The sequence below is a fragment of the Nicotiana tomentosiformis genome, chromosome 5 (genome assembly GCF_000390325.3).
Source record: "Nicotiana tomentosiformis chromosome 5, ASM39032v3, whole genome shotgun sequence".
Lineage (NCBI taxonomy): Eukaryota > Viridiplantae > Streptophyta > Magnoliopsida > Solanales > Solanaceae > Nicotiana > Nicotiana tomentosiformis.
In genome coordinates, this window is record NC_090816.1 from 22,669,261 (window position 1) to 22,689,321 (window position 20,061).

At 37.2% G+C, this 20,061-nt stretch overlaps 1 protein-coding gene across 3 annotated transcripts; it reads right to left on the minus strand.

Moving 5' to 3' along the window:
* Positions 1-2,301: 2,301 nt before the first annotated feature.
* On the minus strand, positions 2,302-8,007 carry LOC104094394 (small ribosomal subunit protein bS6m). 3 transcript variants are annotated; one of them, XM_009600321.4, is made up of 3 exons: positions 7,829-8,007; positions 4,071-4,301; positions 2,302-2,749 (listed from the first exon to the last, which is right to left on the minus strand). In XM_009600321.4, the coding sequence occupies exons 2-3, from the start codon at positions 4,251-4,253 to the stop codon at positions 2,498-2,500; spliced, it is 435 nt and encodes a 144-aa protein (XP_009598616.1). In that variant the 5' UTR covers positions 4,254-4,301; positions 7,829-8,007; the 3' UTR covers positions 2,302-2,497. The 3 variants fall into 3 exon arrangements, with proteins under 3 accessions (XP_009598616.1, XP_009598617.1, XP_070058174.1); XM_009600322.4 differs by having other exon boundaries at positions 4,071-4,279; positions 7,829-7,963; XM_070202073.1 differs by having other exon boundaries at positions 4,071-4,282; positions 7,829-7,960.
* Positions 8,008-20,061: the final 12,054 nt, after the last annotated feature.

Consider the following 20,061-nt stretch of genomic DNA (forward strand, 5'->3'; position numbering starts at 1 on the left):
TACTAGGAGGAGATTAAGTTTCTTAAGAACACACTGTAAAATTAGTGGGCACGAATTTATTTTTATTCTTCTACATTTCTCTTTTTGTTTTCTTTTAAAGGTTGTAGAATTTATTTTTGAACACAGAAAGATCAGAATCAAGATCAACTAACCTTGTATTCTATTTAAATATCATTAACAATCGATTTTGCTTAATTCACAATGGTTATACTCATAGCACCATTATATATTTAAGTGTTTGTTTTATGGTGACGATCTACTCAAGATGATTAAAAATAGAATGAGTGGAGTTTTATAAGGTGCTTCATCAAGAATTCGAATATTTATGTTGCTTCATTTTGCTGACATTTTTTATTCTGAATATTTTTGTCAGCAGGAATTAACTAATTTGAAAGGAGAAAAATAAAAGGTTTCTGAATTTCGAACAATACATTATGCAAAGTGAAGTTACAATCATCATGTTATAACCACAATCTCGCAAAACAAACCAAGAGAGTGTAACTTCAAATCAGTGAATGAAATAATGTCCTAATTTAAAAATTCTAGTTTAGAGATTATCTAATTTGATCAAGTTTAGACCTATTTGACAACTCAATATTTATATAGTTATGGAAGCAATGCTAGAAAGATTAGTATTTATGTATAATTAAAAAAAAAAATCACCCGTTTATGTCCTAGCCAAAATGTAGTACTAGCATATAGATGTACATCCCCTTTGGCATTGAAATTGATAAATTGTGCATTTTCAGAAACTAAAAAGATAATCTCTACAATTAGAGAAGCTTAAGGTTGGTCTCTATTATCTGTTCGTTCATTCACTCTCAAGTTGCATGGTCAACAACCTTCACCAACCTTCGGTGAGTACTGGGTAAACAAAATTTGACAATTATTTTTTTGGGTTTCAGACCTATCATTTGGATACCCGACTAATTTGAATTTGCACTACATAATGCCCGTAAAAGAAAAAATGCCCCATGCCAGATTATTTTCATTCACTCGATCCAGAAACTTCTAGTTAAAGAGCGAAAAGATCCTATCATTTAGGGGAAAACTCATCCATGTCCAGTATTTATACCAAACTACAAAAATGTATCACATGATTAAGTGATAAATATATGAAAATACATATTGATATCGTGATTAAGTGAAAAGTATATATTAAAAATGTGTGTTATATATTCATTTATTTGGTATAAATACGCAAGTTCGAGTAAGTCTTTTTTCCTATTTGACTACAATGGATCAACTCACTCCCAAGTTGGGTTTTATTGATTAAGCAAAATTTACGATAAAAACTTACCTGCACCGGATGTTTACACCAAGTCTAATTAAATTAACCATAGGAGATAAACTACTTAGGATTTTTTGTTTTGAATAAATAAGAAATTAAAAAAAGGCTAGTAGAATCATAATAACTAATGTTACAACTCTTATGGTTACTGTCATCATCTTTCTTTTATTTCCTTGCATTCATCCTCTGCATTCTTGCTGCATTTTGTGACTTGAATCTTATGTAATTTAGTGATCACTGTGTAGAAATTTATAATGAGTTCGAGTCACCCCAAGAGCAAGGTGGAGAGTTCTTGGAGGGAGGAAGCCGATGGTCTATCGGAAACAGCCTTTCTACCGTAGGGTAGGAGTAAGGTCTGCGTACAAACTACTCTCCCCAGACTCCACTAGTGAGATTATACTGGGTTAATGTTGTTGTTGTTGTTGTTGCTGTGTAGAAATTCATAGTCCTCCCTAACTTTTTCTAAGTTCTAATCTTATTTCTTTGGCAAATACTTAGGAAGATTCTTGTCTTCTTCTTCCATACATAGTTATAACTTATACGAATAAACACAAAAACAGTAAAAACCATAACTTGAAAATTTTTAATCCTTGAAAATAGTCTTACCAATATTGACTAATCGTTACTATACATAAAATATCATTTTACACTGTTAGGTCAGGATGGACTCTAAGAAAGAAGGAAAATTTGTGCATCCCAGTTTAGATTTTATATTTGCTCTCTCACGGTAAAATATTTTTTTCCAGATTTACTTGACGATAGGAGCGTAACAGAATAGCTGACTAGATTACTAAGTATATTTAATTATTATTTTAGAATATGTACAAAAAAAATAAAAGCTAACTATGATTAAGCACTAATAATTGTCGTTAGATTAAATAACAAGTGTCATTTTTTTATTAACTTGGTGTAAACACCCGATAAGTTTTTACCAAAATTTACCATCTTTTTCATCCATGCAAATTTCCATGTGCTGCGAGTTTTGAAATCGTACGGTGAACAGAGACTCATTGGTTTACAATTTGGATTATTTGAGAAAATTAAACTGTATAACTAGTTTCCAGGCAACAAAAGCCATGCACTACAAAATTCTCAGCCAGACTCCACGTAGCTTCTTCGCAAATAATTATGTTCATTGACATGGTACAATGATTGCTGACGAACAGGCAAAAAAGGTGTGAGCTGATAGTGAAATTCATCAGCCTTCTAGACTTTGTTTCTCTCTGTTTCTTCTTCTTCGTCGTCGTCGTCATCTTCTTCTTCTTCATCTTCATACAAGTTGCTCCTGAACTTACTTAGTTCAGCCTTGGAATCATCTTCACTCAAAAAGTCCGATCCAAATTTGACATCTCGATGCTTAACCAAAAGCCAGCGGAGCAAGCGGTCCTCTTTGTTCAGGTAATGCAGCTCATTGTTTAAACTGGGTGGTGTCATCACTGTCATTTGCATCAGTTGACCCTAAGAAACACGCAATAACCTTAAATTTAGTAAAAAATAATCAAACACTAAGGACAGCAGCACTTAATGTGAAGTTTGACAAAGAAAATTTAACTTCTTTTGTGAAATGCAGAATAGAAAGGCCAATCCTTAAGCTCTCAGAGGTGCATTGTCATGTGTGCATCACCGGAAAAGATTGCAGAGGAATGGTCATTGCAACAGTCCCTAAAACTACTTTGGAGTTTGTTTTATCAGGCACCAAAATAATGGAAAGCAGCAGCAGAAATGAGGCTGGGGATAAATAGCTCTCTCTCAAGCTGCTACAAGGGAAGAACTCTTGAAAGTGCTGGACAGAAACAAATTGGAACGGCTAAAGGTCTAAATTACAAGCATGAATGAAATGCTTTTTCAAGGATTTATCTTTAAAAATGCTCAAGATTCAATTAAATGTTTACTAACCAACAAAACAAATGACAGATTCTCCAACAGACTATTACTTGTAGTGGTTCTTTGACTTGATCTGATATCTTGATTTTAAATCTCTTTGCCACGTACCTTGATTTTCAGTCTTAATCTGATACTGGTTTCATTTAGCAAGATTGCCTATGTTTTTTATTCTTGATACAGAAAATAATTATTTTTAAAATGGGAAAAGCTCCCGTATACAAGAAATAAATCAAAAACTTGAGAATCTACGTCAAAACATAAATCTCTACGAAAGACACCCAGTCATCTATACAAATAGGAATCTCAAGGGTGCACCAACAAGCAATCAAAGTCAAGGGGCTATTCCTCAAAAGTGCAAATCCCCTCAAACACTGTCCTATTTCTCTCCCTCCATACAACCTATGTTAGTTGCCTATGTGCATGTGTACTATGTGAGACTGAGTTAATTTACATCTAAATGTACACAAATATTATTCTACTCTTCACATTCAGCCATTTGAAATTTTATCTTTTCACGATCAAAAAAATTGCAGCCATCTTAAAATTTCTTTTTCTTTTTTGAGCAAGGGGAGGGAGATAGTGCAAAAAGAGAGCCTGGCAAGTTTGTCAACTGCAGAGTATAGAAATTAAAAGTAGAAATTTATCATCTTTTTATCAAATGGGCTTTTCCGATAAATGGCGGAATTTGATACACGGAAAAGGATAAGGTAAATATGGCAGTGATGATATAGTAATAGTTTTCTGCAGGGCTGTCCTATGGGAATTTTGCAGAAAACCTTTTGTTTTTCTGGGGGCTCCACAGTTAAATGTTATGGGCCTTTCTGATAAATCATTTACCTATAAGGAAAAAAAGGGCTGATATAACATTACCGAGAGGATAGGCAGAAAGACACACCTGATAGTATCTTCCATCTAGTTTCTTAATGCCATAACCCAGTTGAACAGTTCCAAATGACTTTAAATCTGCAAGCACACCATTTCTTCGATAAACATGCTTCCCGACCTTTGCAACAAGGTCCATCAGAGCCTCCTTCTTTACATGGGGTTTTAGTAAAAGCATACAGTCGTAAAGTGGCATCTTTTGTGTCCTCTTGATTCAACCAACTTCTTGAAACACAAAATTGAACTGCATCAAACCATGGAACATGCAAAGCTAAGAAAACATGCAGACCGCAACATGCCAACAAGATGATTAAAGCAAACTCAAGCAAGAAATTTACCCACTGAAAGAAAACATAGTCCGAAACTCTGTAACACATAGCACAACTGAAGTGGAAACATTTTTCAGATAAAAGTAATATTTTATTAATATTCCAAGGATCCCCATGGTATACAAGTGGTTTACAAGACGAGATTCGTAAATATTTGAAGGAGAACAAAGAAGGATTCTAGTAAGAAATGTATAGGAAAACATAAACGATGTTCTTTCTTCTGATAAGCAACACAAAGGAAATTCTCAACGTGACAAATCTGAATCATTCTTTAGACACGCACCCGAGACAAAAAGAGTATGACAGATGCACAAGAGGGAAATATGAACAAACATATAAAGAACTAAAGAAGCAAAAGATACCAACTTCCAATAAGGACTTCTTTTTCTTTATTAAGTGAAACATTATCTAACTTAAGCATCCAGGAAACAGCAAATAAACGCAATGACCTCTGGAAAGCTTCTGTGAAAGATATATAGCCAAGTATACCCAGATAAAGTCAACAAGAGGGAGAGAGAGAGAGCATAAACAAGAAGAATAAGTTTGCACGTCTTCTAAAGTTTAAAGTGTAAGAATATGAGCATTCTTCTCTGTAAAGTCTGAATTTCCATATTTGACCTTTCAACTTATCTCAATTTCGAAGGTGGTCAAAAAATCTCTCATTCCCCCCAAGAAGTGAGCAAAGTTTTGTGGTTCGCATGCACTAACGAGATGAGTGGAGACATTAATATAGGGAAAGCTCAAAATGCTACACCTTGCTCTTGCTTTTGGTTAACTTAGGATGCACTTCCTAGTAATGGGTCAAATGATCCATGACAATAATTTATGACATCTTTCTATTTCATTCTGATTTACCTAGCTTTTCTTTTTTATGAACTACCTCGAATAGAAGGTGACAAACTACAAGTGCGCCAGAATATAACACGAATTTTCTCACTTTTTTGCTTAAAAAATGACCAAGTCAAACTATAGTTACCATCTCCTAATACCAATGATGAATACCCAAGAACGTAGTTTTCTGCATATACTCATCAGTAGCAAAGGTTGACATTGGAAACCTCAGCGAAAAAGGGTTCATGGAATAAAAGAAAAACTGCTCAAACCAATAAAACCATCAGTGTCCTAGATTTGATTCGATCTCTAATTCTATAGAATATTCAAAACCTAGGACCAAAAAACACTAGCGCAGCGTACAATATGTAATTGCACGTTGTACCAGTCAAAACTAACTTTCTAACTTTGCTAAACTTTTTGAGCACCAAAGTGGTTCATGTAAACATAGATGATTGGGTGTGTTATGTGAAGCCAAGTTTTAGTCCAGGTTGTCCACTTGTTTGTATACAACTTGTATACTTAAGTTTTTCCTCCCCACCATCAAGAATATTTACCTTATCAAATAAAATATGGAATTGAATGGGGAGGCATGAAAATTATGAAACTTAGCGGGCATAATATTTGTTCTGTTTTTTATAAATTAAACTTTTTTGTTGAAATCAAAAGCCACCAACACTAAGATGGTGCTGAGCAATACAACTTCAAAGAATATAGCATAGTCATTCCTGCAGAGCTAATATATTCTATCAGATTACCCTAGTACATATCAGTTAGTTTACACCATGAAGCTAAGTTACATAAGCATCTACACTTCAACGTATGAATAGATATAGATTTGCTCTCAAAACATATCTGCTTTCGTTCTCTCCAAATTGTCCAAAAACCTTAACTCGGACTGGACCTCCATATCTTTTTCAGCTCCTTCTGTTATATTTATAGTACACATAATCTTAAACATATCCTAAATATATACCACAATACATTGACAACTAGCAAGAAGACATTCCATCAACTTCATAAGTTGCAAGAGTTGATGCCTTCACTTATCTATTAAACCACTTCTATGACGTTTTTTTATTAAGCAATCAAATTTTATTGATGAGGGCGCAAAAAGACCATTATACAATAAGTATACCAAAAAGTAGAAAACCTTACAAAAAGAAATGATTTTTCTACAAAAGCTACCCAATCTTCTATACAAATGGGAATCTCGTGGGTGCACCAAAAAGCGATAAGGGATGAGAGGCTACTCCTCAAGTAGTAAAGTATACAAAGTCATTTTCTACTCCTTCAAACGCTCTCTTATTTTTTTCCCTCCAAACTGTCCACATAAATGCTGGAGCTAGCTAGTAGTAAGTATATAAGTACTACTACTAAACGATACAAAAGAATCGCAATTTATCTTCACATCAACCAATAAAAAGGAATCTAAACATTTGTCGTTGGCTGGCACTGGCAGCATATGGCACAAGGCAACTACTTTTCCTCTCATTGGTCCGAGTTCTACTAAATGAATGTGATTCTAATTTTATAACACCCCATCTCCGTTCTAAAATTATACTCTAAAATTTTCAATTGAGGAAAAAGTGGCACATATAGTGCCTGTGTGGTGTCCAACTAAAGCACTCTAGTATGTCGTCACTAGGACAATAAGTCAGGAGTCTGAATATTTTTTCATAAGTAATTTGAAAGATAATTGCCACACCAATTGATATCATCCAGAACTCCAGCTCATATTTCATGAGCGTCGATGCTGTACCTGAATTAGACGAGAATAGACCTACCTTCTAAAACAAAAAATGCGTTCTTCCGGTATTGGTAATTTTCACTAGGGGAGGGAGGACATGAAGAACACGATTTTTAACAAATAAAGAAGGCCATCTAAAACTTGCTACCCCTTACAGACATCACCAAGATATCAAGGTATGCAATGAAAGAAACAAATCTATTAAAGTGAATATTGTTGGTCAAAAGTTTTGGAAGAAGATGGTTCATAGAAGAAAAAAAAAAGAGTTAATGCTTAGGTGCACAAGGCTTTCTTTAGCAAGATGTTGCCCTGTTGCCCCGCCGCAAGGTTTAATGACAGGTAAATGGAAAGACTCCCCGACGATACATCAAAAACTTATGAATTTTGTTGTTAGAAATACCAAATAATTCCCTAATTCTCTCATCCTGGCTTTGAGGATTCACTTTATATCTCCTCTAGATATTCACTGCAAACTCTACAAATTGAAAACAACATGAATTGTGGATTGGTCCTTACTACCACTATTTATAAACCAACGAAGGCACATTTTTATGAACAGTCATTTTAATAAACCATGCTTTCATGAAAAGCCGCATCCTTTCAAGTGATGCCATTTTGAACATATCATTTTAAAAACATGGTTACATAGATCAGAAAAAAGGAGCTTCTTCATACTGGCAGCTCACACATACTAATTTTTAACGGTCAGTAACTTCATATCATCGCTAATCGAACTATATTAGCTTTAAATTCTATCAAATGCAGCAATTTAAACCTCAGGATTTGGCATTTGCACAAGTGTTGGTTGCCTATATGTATTACTACTAGATAGAGTATAAGAGAGAATGATAATTGGAATACCTGCAACGGATGTCAGTGCGATTGCGAGATCGCCGGAGATTAACTCAGTCAATTCAGTTGAGTTGGCTTAAAGTCGGACTCCAGGGGGTATTCGGCCTACTAGGTTTTACTACTCGTTCGGAAGTCGTATTGACCCTCAAACTTTTAGCAAAGGTGCAATTCGTCCTGCTAAATCTGAAATTGTGCCCGCGACATCCAAATGTTTTTTTCTTATTTTTTGATAAGTTAAAATATTTTATGCCAAAAGTATGTGCCCAAATGAATATAATTTTTGTTTAAATATTCAAAGTATGAATTTTGTATATTTATATGCTAACTTACTTTAATTGGGTTTGAAATAAATAAGTAATTGTTTCTTACTATTTTCAGTGATAAATACTACTCCCTTCGTTTTACTTTACATAGCAAAATTTGAATTGGTACGGAGTTTAACGGAAAAAAAAGAAGACTTTTGACAATAATTATTTGTATGGCTTTAAAAGCTTCTTAAGAATAAAATAATAATTTAAAGTTAAATTATTTCTAAATTTAAAAAGTTATTATTCTTTTTACAATGGATTAAAAATAAAATGGTGTAACATAAAATAAAACAAAGGGAGTAGCGGTAGTTATTCATAAATTTGGTAAAAAGTTACTCCTTTGGTCCATAATAAATGGTTTTTGGTTTTTGGCACGCACCTTAAGAAAATAATAACTTATAGAAAAATCAAAGGTGTTTTGACTAAATTATCATTAATTAAAATTTATATATTGTTAACTTGACACGTATAAGTATGTAAATAAGGGCAAATTTGGAAAAAAAAGTTAATACCTTCTTGATTATGTAAAATAATACTTATTTTAGATCAAAATAAAAGACAAAAATATCACTTATTATGGATCGGAGGTAGTATCAAATGATAAGTAAGAAAATATATTTGAGCAACGTGATAAGAATGATAACTAGATTGTAAAACATTGAGAAGCAAATTTCAGGCAATATATGTTTTTAAAATTATTTTAATTATACTAGTAACATCAGTTCATTGACACCATTAGCATGTTAAGTATAATTTTTTTTAAGAAATTGCCTAATATTTTATATTATTTATTTGTTATAGTTTATACTTTTTTCTCTCATAATTTATTTCAACTTTATTAACAGTTAGATCACGTCATGTGATGTGTAGAAATATAACTTATTGACCATCTCAAATTCAGACGTTCAAATTGACAGAACTTATTGTATACGATAAAATATGATATGACACGTGCCTCACTAAAAGGAGGACACATGAAATCCAATATGGGATGGTTGAGGACCGAAAACAACTATTACGCTTGTCACCGGAATGGATAACGTTCATAAAAGTGTATTAAAAGCTCTGCGTCCGGTGACATTTACTAAGTAATATTCTACAACATTAAGAGCGACGGTCCGTTACAGATAATTTGGCATTTATACTCAACGTCACATCTCAATCAATGACCCTCATAATTAGCATGAAAGGAGGGCATGATCCTATAACCTTTTTTCCCTAAGCATAGCTATAAATAGTGATTTCAGTTACCATTGTAAATGACACGAAATTTCTGGCAAGAACATATATTATATTCTATACAAAGCTTTATACAATTTCACTCTCTTGCTTTTTTATCCTATCATTGTTGTGTTCGAAAACGTGTTTACGAAATCACAATCTTTGCTATTTTATCTACATTCCAAGGCTATGTACTACATATTTCTTCGATTATTATATTATTTGAGGATCAAATTAGTCCACTTGTCTAGAAATCACGTATAAATTTAATTGTACCATTTTACAATAAATAGTTTGGCGCCCACCGTAGGGCCTAGACAGTCGTGCAATTAAATTGATCCTTGCTTCTTTTACTAACGTGTTTTGACTATTCTTGTCTTAGAAAAAATCGCAAAAAATGGCAGATAACATTGTTAACGATGCACACAACCCCAAAATTTGAGGGAATCAACCTCATTTTGAGGACTCATCAGTGACACCCGCAATAAGGGGAATGACGCCACATCGGTGCATGACAGACGGTACCCTCGACAGGTTCGGGAAAGAACTCCTGATGATGCTGACGAGGAGCAAGTAGCGGATGCTGTGAGGATCCTACAAGAGCAACAAGCAATCATTCTAAGCCATCTCACACGGCAGGATCATATTATGATAGAACTGAAGCAGACGCTATTAGGTGTTTCGAATAATGCGAACATGCGCGATCCGATTACTCCCATTGTTCTCGCATACCAAATAACACAGAGGATCGATAACAACACCCCTAGGGGTGAAGTTGGCTCTGATGGGGCTGGGGGAGCAGATCAGGTCTTAATAACGAGAACGATTCATTCAAAGATGGGCTTTTACGGTTCATGAGGGAAGTGAAGGCCCGCATAGATCAAATCCCGGGCGCACCACCAGTATTGAAAGGCCCGAACTCGAAGAAGTATGTTCAATTACCGTACAAGTCAAGTGCGGCAACAGTACTGATCCCGAAGCATTTCAAAATGCCTGAAATTCCAAAGTATGATGGAACTTTAGACCCGCAGGAACATATTACCGCTTACACAACGATGGTGAAGGGAAATGATCTAGCTCCTCATGAAATTTAATATGTGTTGCTAAAGAAATTCGGCGAAACCCTCGCGAGGGGAGCCCTAACGTTGTATTCATTACTATTGGAGCATTCCATAGATTCCTTTGAGATACTCACGAATTCTTTCATTAAAGCTTACGCCAGGGCCAGAAAGGTGGAAGCCCGGAAGGCCGACATATTCAGAATCGCGCAAGGAGAATTAGAATTGTTACGAGAGTTTGTCACCCGTTTCCAGAAAGAAAGAATGTTGCTCCCAATCATCCCGTATGAATGGGAAGCTGAAGTATTAACCAAAGGATTGAATCCAAGAATTTCATATGCTTCCCGGAAGCTGAAGGAGTGCCTGCTTGAGTTTCAAGCAACAACCTAGGCAGATGTTCACAACCAGTATGATCGAAGATGACTAGGTCGGTTTTACATCATCGGCCAAAGGATGGGAGAAGAACAGAGAAAAATAAAATGATGAATACAACGCGGATAGGCGGACTATGAGGGGTCGGTTTTTGCCCTACGAGCGTACCGAAGGCCGTGGCAGAAATTTTCGAGCAGCAAACAAGTTCACCGTTGACGGAGGGACTGACCATGGTCTAAATAATAGATAACTTCAAGATAAACAAACATCCGGGTATCAATATCTTCCATACCCCAGGTTATCAGAATATAACTTCAACGTTAGTGTAGTGGAACTGGTGTCAGCCACGAGGAACATTAAAGAGCACGATTCCCGAGACTTGTGAGGTCCGATTCCAGCCAGAGGGATCCTAATTTATGGTATGAATACCATGGGACGAACGGTCACTGTACATGAGACCGCCTACATCTTCGGGTGGAGGTGGCAACGCTATTGAATAATGGTCATCTCCGAAAATTCTTGAGTGATTGAGCTAAGAACAATTATGGTCGCAATAGAGAAAACACGGAATCCTCGAAAGCAGGAGAAGAAATCCCATACCAAATGATCAACATGATCTTTGGGGGGAACGAGATTAATGGGGTCACCTTTTCGGTGGCAAAGAAGACTAAAGTGTCGATAACTCATAGTAAAAGACTTTGGGAGGACGATATCAGTTTCACATAGGAAGACGCAGACAGATTGTTGTTACCACACAACAATGCACTAGTAATCTTTTTTAAATATGTTAGATTTTAAAATTAAGCATGTTCTAGTGGATCCAGAAAGTTCGGCTAATATCATACAATGGAGAGTATTGGAACAAGCTAAACTCACCGAAAATATTATTCCGGCGACAAAACTCCTCGTTGGAGTCAACTTTGCTAGCGTGACGACCTGGGGAGAGATCTTGCTGCTCACGAATGCTGAAGGAGTAATGAAAACAACTCTATTCGAAGTAGTGGATGGTGATATGGGATACAACATCATCTTATGAAGGTCATGGTTACACGAGATGAAAGTTGTACCTTCGACGTATCACCAATTACTGAAGTTTCCGACGCCCGAAGGAATCAAGAAGATAAGAGGTGACCAACCGACAGCGAGGGAGATGAATCCAATCTCGATTTCTAGTAGCAAAGGGAAGGAGCGCACGACATAGCAATTACAGGAACCAATGCCTACTCTCGAGTTAGAAGAAGTTATTCCAGGGTCATAATCGTCAGAACAATATAAGGTGCCGAGATATTTCCAAGTTCCGAAAGAAGCGGACACAACGAAATCCACGATAGAGGAACTAGAACAAGTTTCATTATTTGAAGAACTCTTAGAAAGAAAATTTTACTTGGGAACACGATTGCACCCTGAGCTCAGGTCTGGTTTTATTGAATTCCTTAAAATTACCGTTGATTGCTTTGCATGGTCGAACGAGGATATGACAGGTATCCCGACGGAAATAGCCGTACACATGATGAGTTTGGATCCCAACGTACACTGGTACGATAGAAGAAGTGCCCTATTGCCGAGGCCCGGAATAAATTCGTCAAAGAAGAGGTAACCCGTTTGCTTAAAATTGGTTCGGTCAGGGAGGTAAGATATTAGACTGACTAGCCAATATAGTAGTAGTTCATAAGAAGAGCAATAAATTTCATATGTGTGTAGAGTGTAGACTATAAAGATCTTAATAAGGCGTGCCAGAAAGATTCGTTTCCACTACCAATATCGATCAAGTGATTGATGCCACGACCAAGCACGAACTGATGAGTTTCCTTGATGCTTATTTCGGGTACAACCAAATTAAGATGAACCTAGAAGATCAGCAAAAAAAAACCTCATTTATAACAAATTTCGGTATATATTGTTACAATGTAGTGCCTTTCGGGTTGAAAAATGCCAGAGCCACTTATCAATGGATCGTAAATAAGATGTTTGAAAATCAAACAGGAAGAACCATAGAAGTTTATATAGACGATATGCTCGTTAAATCTTTGAATGCAGGTGACCACCTTAAGAATTTGCAAGAAACATTCGATATCCTAAGGAAGCATAACATGAAACTTAACCATGAGAAGTGCGCGTTCGGGGTCAGCTCTGGTAAGTTCCTGGGGTTTCTGGTCTCACAAAGGGGAATTGAATTAAACCTCGATAAAATAAAGGCCATAGACGATATCCTGGATCAATTATCAAACGTGAAGCAAGTCCAAAGACTCACGGGAAGGTTAGTAGCTTTGAGCGGGTTCATTTCCCAACCTTCGGAGAAATGTCATCGCTTCTTTACATTGCTAAAAAAGAACATTTTCGAATGGATGCCAGAGGGTCAGCATGCTTTGAGGGGCCTAAAAAAATACTTATCAAGCCCTATATTGCTCTCGATACCGAAAGAAGGCAAAATATTGCTAGTCTACCTCGCGGTTTCAGAAGTTATTATAAGTGCGGTTTTAGTCCGGGAGGACGAAGGTACGCAATTTCCTATTTATTACGTTAGCAAAATTTTAACGAGAGCATAAACTTGCTACCCATATTTGGAAAAATTGGACTTAGATTTCGTAGTCGCCACTCGAAAGCTGAGGCCCTATTTCCAATGCCATCCAATAGCTATGGTGACTACTTTCCCTTTGCGGAACTTCCTTCATAAACCCGAACTCTCGGGAAGAAAGGCCAAATGGGTCGTCAAAATGAGTGAATTTTACATAGAATATAAATCGAGGGTTGTAATCAAGTCACAAGTCTTGGCTGTCTTCGTGGCCAATTTTAGTCTATGCTACCTCTGGCAACCAAGGAGGCAGTAATGGTGTCGGAATTAGCACAAGGGGTTTGGACCTTATTTATGGACGGAGCATTGAACGTAAAAGGGTCTGGGCTCGGAATAGTTTTAATCACGCCTTCGGGGGAAACCTTAAGGCAAGTCATCAACACAATCCCTTTAACTAATAATGAAGCAGAGTATGAAGCTTTGATTGCAGGGCTAGAACTGCCCCAGGGACTTGATTACGAGGTTATAGAAATCAAATGCGACTCACATCATCGGGACTAGGGACTGTGCAGCCAGTCCCATAGAAATAAGTTGTACAAGATAGCCACAAGTAGTAATGGAAATTTCTTTTATGCATAGGAAAATGCTTATGTAATTTCTGAAAATAGAAGGAATAAAATGAAATCCTTTTGCTTTTATCTTGTTTCTTGTCTGAACAATGAGCTAACTTTGTCATTTGAAAGTCAAACAAGTACTTCAAATGTTAGTGCCGTAATGAACATGAGACGTCCTTTTTAAGAGCACCGTAAACATAAGAGGACTCTCTCTTATAAAAACCCTCACGTTAAAGGGTTGGTTTCAGGAGAATCAATGCCCAGAATCCAAAACTCTATCCGGGAAAAATACACCCAAAGTCGCGTATTGAAAGGAAGCAAAAAAGCAAACTTGTGCAAATATCCATAAAAGGAATAATACTCGGAACCACAATGCTTCGAAGAAAAGGCATCTGAGACTACACATAGTAAAGCGCGAATTGAACAACATGTGCAAAATTCTTGAGCAAATGCAAAAGTTAAAGGCTTGCATGGATATTCAAATGAAAGTAAGACTCAAATGACACTTGAACAAAAAGAAGAAAATATATCTTTATTTACAAGAACGGTCCAAAACGTTACAAGTGCAAAATGGGAAAAGAAAAAGCTAAATTGTGGCGCCTCCGAAACCAGGAGAAAGAGAAGTATCCGCATTGCCGGAAAGAGTAGGTGGTTCCGCCGATGGCTCAACACTTTCCCCAGTTTGGTCTTTGACTTCATCGCCTTCCGAACCTTCTTCAGTTTTCGAAAACTCAGAACCGGAATTAGAAGAACATGGAGCATCAGACTGCGCTAGGAGTCAATTTTTTGCAGTCAACTCAAGCTCTCGGGCCTTAGCAATTTTGGCATCAACATCAATTATACCAGCTTTGGCCTCTTCCAAGGTTTTCCTCCCCATGCTATACATGGAATAAACTTTTTCAACAATGAGGGAAGCCGATCAACGCTTGAGTTCTTCTTTTAGTTGAATAACCTCGGCGGAAAGGTTTTCCCCGGCGGATCTAGCAGATTTAAGGCTGATGTCAAGCTAGCGGACAGTTGAACTAAATAGCCTATTATGCTCGATAGTTTTCCTGTACTTCTTCTAGCTTGGCATGTTTCGCCTCCCCAACAGCAAGCTCTTGACTTTTGTTGTTCAAGGCTGCCTCCAAGCTAATCACTCTTTCAGCAGAGGCAGCCTCACGGTCGGTTGTAGCAAGAACGACATTTTGGACTTCTGCCCATTTGGCTTTGGCCTCATCAAAATTAACCCTTAGTGGCCCAATTTCTTGACTGAGGGTTATCACTTCTTGCTCACTTTGCTGCAAACGAGCCTCCAAAACAACGACCTCGGTAGATCTAGTTTCCAGTTGCAAAAGGCAGAGAACAGTCTGGTCCCGTTCCGCCAAAAGTTGATCCCATTCAAAAGTAAGCTCTTCCTTCTCACGAATCAAACTTTGAAGGCCCTCGGAGGCAAGAAAGTTGTCCTATAAAATAATAAGAGGAAAAACTTAGAATACATTCGTTCCAAAGTAGAATAAATAACAGAGGACAGAAGGCATGTACCGCCTCGGCGTTATGCATAGCATTGTTCAACAAACACTCGCCTTAGAGTGTCTGAATCTTTTCCCAATCTTTTTCTGAAGCCAAAGGCTTCAGGTAATTAGCAAGCTCCACTGACCGTGATAGCATATTGCACTCGGTAGAGACCGAAAGAGTAGTATTCCTCATCCTTTGTGGATCTTCAGAAGGAGCATCATAATTTTGCCCTAAGTTCCCATGAACTACGGACCGTGGAAGAGGAACACCTTCTTCATGGCCAGGTGCGGGCGATAGAGATGATGTAGCAACCGCTGGTGGAAGAGTAGACGAAGATGGAAATGATGTAGCAATTGTTGGTGTTGGTGAAGGTGAAGATGAAGCTGATAGAGTTGAAGAGTGAGAAGCAGTTGGATCAAATGCAGTGCTGATTGTTTGATGCTCACAAACCAAAGACGACAAAGACCTGGTACTCAGCCCCGCAACACCGGTTGCATCAATTGGGGCCCGAAAATGGGAGTTGGCATATTCTACCAAATCAGACTCTCCCCAAAGTGCCGAGATTTCTTCTTCCGTCGGTGTAACTGTCTCAACAGGTCGAGCATCTGGTTGAGGTGATGAGGATTGTCTCCTTCTGTGTAAAGAAGCTCCCTCATCAATAGCTTCATCATCATCATCAATCATCACGGTATCTACGACCGGACCAGAAGGAGTACCAGTCATCATCATCACCGGAGATGATTCGGGGGCATCAACCTTTGCCCTTGTATTCTTTTCCCCGGTCATGGATGAGTGTCTTCTCTTTGCTTGTTTATCCTCCATCTAGGGGCTCCGTAAAGAAATATTTGCTCCCGAAACAGGCCCAAAGATACATGTTCGAGTAAGTGCTTCCTGAAGCAGCCTCGTCGCATTAACAAGATCAGCCAGAACGTCCTCCTCTAGGACAGCAACAGAGCCCGAAGGTAGACCTAATTCCATGAACAAAGTCAGAAGGGTTCAACCGAGTTCTTCATATACAAAAATGAAAGCGAGGTAAATTAGAGTTACCATTATTTTTTGCCTTCCATCCATATTTAACGACTAGTTCTTTACACGAACGAGTTTCGGCCATTGTGACGTCCAAAATCTTTCGAACCAGCCGGTTCAAGCCTTCCACCACCGGTGGGAGCCACCGAGTTGCTGAAATATGCGAAGGGTAAAGAGATGATACAACCATAGAAGTATATCTATGTCATGCCCCAAACCTAAAGAGGCGTGGCCGGCACCTAGTACCATATTCGGCCCGAGTGTACCACTCTGTAACTGTGAACTCTAGAGGGGTAACCCTCAACCTAGGTCGATGAGGCCATATTCTAAATCATCTGAAAAAATCGTCTCTCTCATCTGAGGGGTAAACATACCCAAATACTCATATATATATATATATATATATATATATATATATATATATATATATATATGAGTATACCCAGTTGTCTATCAGGACCTGCAGGCATGAAATGCAGCATCCCAAGCAAAGGGACGTCAGTACAAAATAATGTACTAAGTATGTAAGGCAACAAAATAACTGAAAGTTGAAACTGAAATGATGATATAATAACTGAATGTAACTAGGAGTCAAAAATAATCTTAAGATATGCTTACCTATTGATACTGACTCAACTCTCTCCGTATAGTATGTAAAATAGATGTCCGGCCCTATAAGGCTCGGTATGTGTAACTGCCCTGCTGTAGTAGGCTCGCTCATAGGCATTTGGCCATACTAAGCTCTGTATCTCGGCCATTCTGGGCTCGCTCATAGGCTCTCGGCCATAGTAGGCTCAGTATATAACTTACCATCTGATAAGAGGTTGCCCAATAGGGGCCTGCCCACCTATTATAGCTCGATGGTGGTAAAAATACTGTAATACTGTATATATATATATATATATATATATATATATATATATATATATATATATATATATATATATATATATATATACACCATCTGCTCTCTTGACTGAAAGAAGACAATATTCAATTTAATATAAAGTCTCGAGAAGGGATAATACTGTAACTTATGAGACTAGAATAATGTGAATAAATTCATGAATATGAACTTCTCTTTATGTCTCGTTATCAAACATATGTAGTTACGGGATCACGCCAAAATGAAGGAAAAGTTTAGCCTTAACATACCTTATCATAATCTTTACAATCACCAAGTTGAACTCGCCTCTTCGTACCTTAATCCACAACAACAATAATAATACTATCATTAAGTTACGAAAGGTACAACTATCGCACAATGAACGACAAGCTTATTTTGTATTAAAACGGGCAGCATCTCCCCTATAATCCTTACTTCCTCCAAATTCAAGATAACACCAAAAATACAAGAATACAACAATATCAACATGAATACATTATTTTCCAACCTTATATACACCACAAAATACTACAAAATAGCCCAACATACCCCAATCTCTTCATACACAAAACGACCACCGTAGTAGTGTCAAACAACCCAAAAATGTTATGACGAACGACCAGCTCACCACCCTGCATTTATGTGGTATTTATCCACACCCTTCCTTCTCCAAAACTTCACAAAACAGTAGTAAAACATGCAGCCCAACAACACCACAAAACAGTCCACAAAATAGTCCGCTACAAGTGAATAACTCGAACTCACGGCTTCCGATCACCGTCCCGTGAGTTCTTACAAATATAGAACGACTTACTATGCATCTACAACAGAAAAAAATAGATGAAAGAGATCATTAAACTTACCTTATTTGTTGGATAACTCATCTCCTATCTTGGTTCTTCAAACTCTAGGCTTTACCTCCAATTAGAACTTGAAAGGGAGAGAAAATCAATTGGGGTTTGTGGGCAATTTTTGGGAGAGTTTTTGCAGAGATTATGTCTGGTTATTTTACCCTATTATCAGTCTAATATATGAAGAGGATATGCCTTTAAAAATGCCTCTTTGGACGACCCGAACTGGCCCATTTTTGGACGACTTGAACTGGCCCATTTTTGGATTCTCGTTTAAGCAAGTAGGTGATAGTCTGCGCGTTCTCGCAAAAATGCTCATATCTCTCTACTCCTATATCGTATTGATAAACGGTTTAATGAGTTAAAAACGAGACTCATAGATCTTTAATTTTATGGGTGGAACACCCCATAATTCTTAGTATATTGGGAGAAAATAGCAGTTACATTTGACCTAAAGTTTCAGTAAAAGTTATGAACGTAACTTGTGATGACTTTCATCGACTTTTGTTCTACCACTCGCTTGACTTCAAAACATAACACACGACTATCATATGACTAACATAAATCATAACATAACCTCCTTATCATATTAAACACCCTGGTCTCACCCCAAAAGTACATGCTATAACATTTCCAACTTTTCGACTTTCGACGAAACATTATTTTCTTCAATTGCTTTAGCTTCTGAACCTTCCAACCCTCTTTGTACTTGTTGTTCATGATCTTCACTATTTGTAAACTCCGAGGTAATATGATCAACTTAAGTTATAAATATTTCAAATAAGATTTCATTTATGAGCTTACATCAATTGACTTACGACGTACTCGTACGTACGAAAACATGGGTTGTAACATCATTCCCCCCATTGGAACATTCGTTCTCGAATGTTGACTGGTGCACTTATCAGTCTCATAACCTATAGCTCTTATAAATACTTTATTGATGGCCTTTCCATATAGGTAATTGTTCTATGAATAAATCCATAGGCCAAGTCATTCTCCCATTTAGGCCTCTTTTGTCACACCATGACTTGTGGTCGGAATCCTTCCAACCTCGTAATTATTGCGACCTTCTGCCATGCAGCATGTTCAACTTTGTACTTGTATGTGCGCCTATGCGAACCTTTTGTTCCTTTTCCTCCAGCTTTTAGCCAATCTCTAGGCCTCAGTTTGGGAGCATATACAGAATTATGACAAGTTGTTCCTCCCAGTGTATTATAGGTATAGTGAAGTTCTTCGCTCGGTACTTTGTCAAACTTACGATTGTTGCGATATCTTGTTTCGTAGCCTTGTAAATATATCCTTATGGCTTTACTACATCTAGGTAGGTTATACTACACCATCACACTTACTTCGGTTTATTATTGCCAAGGTTTCCTACCCAACTCCATGTTACCCTCTCGCTGCTTATCCTATATGTATAAATCTAAGTCCTTTAGTTGTTCCTCATTACTGTTCATCTTAAGAATGACAGCCTAATATCATCTCATACTTTGACACTTTTATCTACCTATTGTTGATTCACCTTAATGTTGATCTATAATCTACGATTGATAACTTGAAACCTCTTACGTAATACATTGTCCTTAAGGATCACGTCTCATTAGGGAACATATGAAGTTATTTGCTTGATCCACTTAGGGTTGATACTATACATATTTCATGGCATCCCAATGTGATTCATCTTTTGAGGGGTATTCTAATCTCATGCAATTCATGAAATCCCTTCTCTTTGAATCATTAATCAATCAATGGCCTTAACGTTATCCTTTTATCTATCACAATTACACCCTTATTCTACTACCAGGGCAATATTTCATCTCTTCAAATTGCTCATAGTCTTAGACTCCTCTGAGTTCATTCAGGCTATACTGAGTTTTTTTTATAACTTACGGAA